This window comes from Puntigrus tetrazona, chromosome 2 (genome assembly GCF_018831695.1).
Source record: "Puntigrus tetrazona isolate hp1 chromosome 2, ASM1883169v1, whole genome shotgun sequence".
In the NCBI taxonomy this organism is placed as follows: Eukaryota; Metazoa; Chordata; class Actinopteri; order Cypriniformes; family Cyprinidae; genus Puntigrus; species Puntigrus tetrazona.
In genome coordinates, this window is record NC_056700.1 from 12,536,752 (window position 1) to 12,543,380 (window position 6,629).

Here is a 6,629-nt window from a genome sequence, read left to right on the forward strand (position 1 = left end):
AAAGGACTAAAAAGCACCATAAAAAATATTTCAAGCGACTTGTTTTTTTATTTACTAAAATCTTTCCTTGAAGCCATGGTCACCCTTCACTTTCATTGTATGCCAATGATCAGTTTGGACATTCTGCATAAAATATCCTTTTGTGTTTCACGGAAGAACAAAAAAAAGACATTACAGATTTTTCATTTTTCTATTCCTTTATCTTCATTTTTATAGCGTTTTCTTTGTTTCCACCTTGTGAGACCGTTGCTCTTGAATTTAAGGTTGATATTGGCTTTGCTTTTGTTTATTTCATCCCCTGTGTGTGTGTGTGTGTGTGTGTACTGTGATTATGACTGCACACGTGCAGCCACTGCCTCGCCAGCCCACTCGCCCAGCTTGTCTGCCCCTGCAAAACGACACTAGGCCTGAGGATGAAGTATGAGACTTTGGCACCATATTTCACACTCGCTGTGGCAGGCCTGAAGGATGGATCATTAGACGTTTGCCTCCCTTTTCCCTCCACTCTATCTTTCTCTCTCTCACTTCAGCCTGCTCCCACTTACACCTCCTCTTTCTCTCTCCCTACTTTATCTGCTCCCTTCCCTCCCCCCCGAGCTCAGTATTGGCAGCCAAATACACATATGCGCTATCTACATTGAGAGAGAGAGATATAGACTCCCGTGGGAGGACTGTGTTGTGGCTGTACTGTAAGATCCCTCGCATTCATGGGTCTGAGAGCGGCAACACGGAGGATTGGGTTTTGCATTCCACACACCACAAAAAATGGATTTATTTCACTTTTTTTGTGCATGTGTCTTGTTATGTTAGTTATTTCTCGCTATGCGCTTCCCCTTTTCTTTTTTCTGTATTGACAGAATTTCTCCGTCTCTTTCACGCCATCTTTTTCTGTGCATTATTTGATCCCCGGTTTGAATCGCCGAGACACACGTCTTTTGTGCGGCGGTGCAGCCTTGCCTCTCGTTGATAGTTTTGATGTGCTTGTATACGGGGTCTGTGCTTTCAGGGCAGGGTGATATTTTCTGACTGACATATAATCCAGTCTTATTTTACACGTACAGTAGGCATATGCTGCACTCATTAAAAGGATTTAATGCTGGCCTTTTCCGAATAAGCAGCTTGTGTATGAGCGGGAAGGAGGCAAGTGGCCGTTAAAGCCCCATATTTACAGCGCACATCCCTCTCTAAATCTCGCTCTTCGTGCATCTATGTGTTCATCTCTGTCTGTTTGCTTATGTTCACACATGACAGAGCTAAAAGTGAGGAGACAAAAGTGCTAGCGTGCGTTTAATTCTCAGCCGTGCATGTGTTTTTGTGTGTGGATAAGGGTCTGTACAGTTAATAACCGTTGTAAACAAACATGCAGGATGAGATTAGATCAGACTGTAACTCCTTTAACACCTCCCGCTCCCAGGAGCACCTCCCATGATGAAATACCTCCTGCTCGGGATTTGTCAGCAGCGTTATTAAAATCGCTACAACCCAATCTGATGAACTTATTGATAAAACTAATGTACCAGATCTGCCCTAATTGAACTGTAGAGATAATTCAGCTTATCTCTCATGTTGTAGCTTAAAGTGTCAGGCCTTGAGACACAATCGTTCTATAGAGTGTAGAACAATGAGAAAGTAATATTTTGGTCCGGTGTCATAAATATTGTTGAGATACAGTCATGGTCGAGTGCTATCTGATTCTACACCTTTTATGCCTTTGCTTATCTTGAATGGAGGGTAAATGGACTGCTTGAGAGGTGTGAGGTTGCTTGTCTCTTTGTGTGTGTTTTAAAGCTTTGGTGCCTCTAAATCTTACCTGGTGCCTGATATTTCATGGAATTGTTGTTTACGGTGGCAAGGGCATGAATCTGTAATGAAGCAATTTATTAAACACTCTACTCCCATATAAAAGGGGTTTTTGTTTGTATTGTTAGCAAATTGTTTAATCGTAATGACTATTTGCACACAGTGTAAACAGCACTATGCCGCTATTTGCACCCCAATACTCTGGTGGAAACCAACAGAACTAGGAATAAATGCACTGTCAGAGAAGTGGCCTTGAATTTTTATTTTTTTTTTTTCTCATTAACGCATGTTGCAATCTGATTTGTAATTCCGCATACCCACTTATCTATCCAGTATCTGCTCGTACTATCTCTATTATTAAAAAGAAAAATAAATAAATAAACAGTCAAGTATATAGACAAGTAACACTGAACTAAACATGAAATTCAAAACCGAAATAGTATTTTCTTGTAAAATATTATTTGGAAACACCAATAAAACAATGTTTGTTTTATTTACAACTTAAACATATCAGTTAAAGTCACAGTGTGTGTATATAAATTAATAAAACTTATGCTATTAGTAAATCTACATATACTATTATAAAAAGGAGTATAAATTAGATAGTATGTAGTGTAATGTAATAGTAGATTACCGTAAGAAAAGCTGTATATATTAAAAATAACCGCAATAAAACATATTTATGATATAAAATATGTGTATATTAATATATGTAATTTATTGCATGTAATTGATTTTCAGTAGAAATCATTATAATATGCTGCTTTAGTGTTGAAAAAAACAATTATTATTATTATCAGGGTGGAAAACTGATTTTCTTGAAGAAATCATGTTATTCATTTCAAGGATGCTTTGATGAATAGAAAGTTCATACACTTTCAGAAATAAAGGTGCAAAAGCTGTCACTGGGATGGTACCTTTTTAAAAGGTACACTTTAATTACTAATATTTGGTACCTTTTAGGTACCAAAAGGGACCTTTTAGGTTCAAACAAGTAACAGCTTTCATACCTTTGTTTCTGAGAGTGAAGGAACAGCAGTTTTTTATGAATGTCTTTACTCTTAGTTTTGATGAATTTAATGCATCCTTGCTTAATAAAATTATTAATTTCTTTAAGCAAAAAAACCTTTTGAACAGTAGTGCTAATATGTGGTGTCACTGATGCTTACTAACAGCATGTGATTCTATTGTCTTTGCAGTGCTGGTGCTGCTGATTGTGACAATGAGGAGGAGGAAGAAGGAGCCTCTGATCTTAGACGAAGACCGGGACGTGCGGGAGAACATCGTGCGCTACGACGACGAAGGTGGAGGCGAGGAAGACACAGAGGCGTTCGACATGGTGGCGTTGCGAAACCTCAACGTAGTGAGAGACAGCAAAGCCCGCCGAGACGTCACCCCAGAGGTGCCCACCCTTTATTGCCCCCGCCCTCCCCCCTACAAAATCACCCCAGACAACGGGATCTTTCGGGAGTTTATATGGGATCGCCTAAAGGACGCCGACGTCGATCCTTCCGCGCCTCCCTATGACTCCCTGCAGACATACGCTTTCGAGGGCAGCGGCTCGGTGGCCGAATCCCTCAGCTCCCTAGACTCCCTGAGCACAGACTCGGAGCAGAACTATGACTATCTGAGCGACTGGGGACCTCGCTTCAGGAAGCTTGCCGACCTGTACGGCCATGGCGACAGCAGCAATATATTCTCCTCCTAGCCGGGATTAAGATTCCTGCCAAGGTCTGCTCAATCAAGGGCATAATGGAAATGAACAATGATCAAGAGAATACCACTGACTCATTGATGCTTGACAGAAGAGGGGAGCAAAAAAGGGGAACATTCAGTATGCAGGGGGGAGTTATATCTGCAGAGAGCAGCGGTTTTGATAACCAATAGATGGTGGGGATTCGAGTCGGAAGCACTTCTATTTAAATTGCAGTTAGATGCCAAGACAGGACTCGGGGTGTGGTTGCAAGCTCCCAAAGAGTGATCTTCAGGCCCAAGAGAATAATGGACAGTGGACCGCAGGGCCATGTGAGCTGGTCCAGGAATACCAATTGTTTCGAAGAGACATTTGAAGTGCTCTCCCCATGGTTATAAATGAGAACAGTGCCATCCAGCTAGCCATACAGCAGCGATGCTCGAAAGATCAATGTTTCTGTTCTATCAGATGTTTCTATGACTCATAGGTTCTTTGAAAAAAAATCAATATGAATTCAGCAGCCGCTATCTTTTCCGAACGCATTGGCTAGCAAGGAACCGCAACTTATGCTTTGTAATATATCCTTTACGCATAGCTTCACGTCTGTTAACAGGCCTTAGTTCAACGCCAAAATTTGGGTCGAGGCACATTGCTATCACAACCTCTGAAGTATCCTGCAGTTACGCCGACCAAAATACAAGTCAAACTCGTAGTGAATAGACTTTGATGTATCGAGCAGGACAGGCCAGAGTGGATTTAATCATTGAAAATGTATAGTACTTGCCTTTCAGTTGAGGCTGTCAACCTGAGTTATTTTGAGATGTTATTTTGTAAGTTTGTAGAGAGAACCCTTATGACAGCGAGCGTTTGAAGTGGAGTCTTTTGTATTAAGCCTATTCCTTTCTCGAAAACCTCAGTCTCAGTGGAGAAACTCAAAGCGGCGAAATGTTTTTGTAGTGCTCTATGCTGTCCCGTGTACAGTTTTTTTTTTTTTTTTTTTTTTCCGCAGTGGTTCTTGCTGAATATCTTGTGAGAGCTGTTTGTTTTAAAGCAGGCCTGTTGTCGATATGAGTGGCAAATTGTAAGGGAAAAAAGAATGTAAAGACATTATCCTAAACAATATCTGGCGACATGTGAAATGGTGTATAACATACGGACAACACAGACCTTACTACTACTACAGTATATTCAATGTTTAGCTGTTGTCCGACAGGTTATTATCAAGATTTCAAATTGTAACGGTATGAAATGACAGTAACACATTCTCAGTGCTAAAGCTGGGAAGAAATTTTGTACAGATTTTTGTAATAAAGCACACAAATTGCAGCACACGGTGTGGCCATTTCCTCACGACTATGTTAATTCATTTATTCGTTAATTCATTCATTCGGACAGCCGAACGGTGGTGCATATTTTGATGCGGAGATCTCGCTGCTAAATTGGCTGCTTTTGTTTGTGGAACAGGGTGGTTTGCTCACAGACATGATGTGTAATCAAGGCTAGACGACAGAGCCAACGGAGCCTTGAGTTTGATGAATGACACAAGGCTTGTCAGAGCATTTAAAAGGCCTCGACTAAATTAGCCTCAGAGAGAGGAGATTGATGATTCAGTTAGTGAACGCAAGCATACATCCAGAAATACGATCACGCGTCTGAGAGCGGGAAGACTGGGTGTGCGACGACACGGTCAGACACAAAGCTAAGCCTATAAATTGTCTCACCCAGGCTAGTTAGATCCCTCCAATGAATGCGTTCAAACTGAGCCTAGTCTCGCTGTCGGACTCGAACACAGCTTGACGTGTTAAGATGGCAGTTTTTCCACGGATGCCTGTTGCAGCCTGGCCTCTGCTATCGCAGTGTGAGATAGCTGTGATCTTGTCTGAGTCATGAAACATGTTCCATTTTGGTTTCTTCCCCAACAAATTCTGGCATCCGGATGGATGCTGTAAACTGTTTTTCAGATGGCATAAGCATTTGGAGATTGAATCTCAGTGTCCAAACAATACACGCTTTCAATTTGTCACTTTGTTCACACGCTCACTATTAACTGTTGTTGTGCCTGTCAAAGCCGGAGATATTAATCTGATTTGCATTCAATGGGATATATTGTCTTTTGTCCAGTCCGGATGATTATAAAGTGATCATTTTAATGCCGTCGATAATGGATTTGGCTTTCAAGGCAAGCGATAACTTGTCATTTTGTTTGTTTATCTGACTAAGGGTAATAAAGACTGAGAATACTGTCTGTGATCATTAGAGGGAAGCTGCTATCAGAAAGCAAATGTAATTATTTGTTAACTGGCTCGCTAAATGAAAACTAAAAGGGCAATTGAAATCTCGTTTGACTTGGCACTAAGTAATAATAAATACAGTTTTAATTAAGCAAGTCACTGCAGCGAGCAGATAATGCAAACAAAGGAGGATAGGGTCACCCCATCATTGTTCTTTTTACAGACATGAGACTCTATAACACATATATCAAAGAGACTGAAAATCAATGTCGCCTTTTTCTTTTCATAAGTTTGATTCTGTTTACTTTTCTGAACCGGGCGCTGTTTGATTTAGGATTACGGTCATTATTTAGAAATGATCTCATAAGGCACATGAGAGGAATGCTGGGCTTGCTACAAGTGCCTGACGAAGGCGATGGAGCTTAATACTGAAAAGAAAAATCATCCATTCAATGTTTCTCCATCTCAAGTAGACATTCATAATTTATTCAGCATAATTATAAGAACAACTCTGAATAGAATGCCTGCTCATCCTGTCTTCTGTTTCTTTTTTATTTACTCCACATTGAGTTATGTCTTTTCTTAATGGCGTCATATATTTTTTTCATTAAGTAATGTGAACTCCGTGTCAGGCTGAGAGCGAATGCCTGGATGTCTAAGTGGTCTGTCCTGTCGGAACAGAGGAGAAGGCTTATCTTTATTGTGGCAGACAATCAATGCCCTGGTATTCAATAGCCTCTTCTCAAAGACGGTGCACAGAGGGACATGTTCATGTTTGTAAAGGAAACCTCTTCAATTTGTATGTATAATTTTTAATAAAATAATTCATATTGTTTCAAAGAGAGTACAGAGCGAGGTCATTTCAGCTGCTCAGTTGCTGAGTGATTTAAAAGTGTGATAATGAT

The 6,629-nt window shown here is 40.5% G+C and overlaps 1 protein-coding gene across 1 annotated transcript in view; it reads left to right on the plus strand.

Moving 5' to 3' along the window:
* The window catches only part of cdh7a (cadherin 7a), a 53,361-nt gene extending 48,539 nt beyond the window's left edge, over positions 1-4,822 (plus strand). The window contains exon 12 of the mRNA XM_043223600.1: positions 3,000-4,822. Within this exon, the coding sequence (XP_043079535.1) occupies positions 3,000-3,508 (509 nt within the window). The 3' untranslated portion in view covers positions 3,509-4,822. The remainder of the gene's footprint in view (positions 1-2,999) is intronic.
* The last annotated feature ends 1,807 nt before the right edge of the window (positions 4,823-6,629 follow it).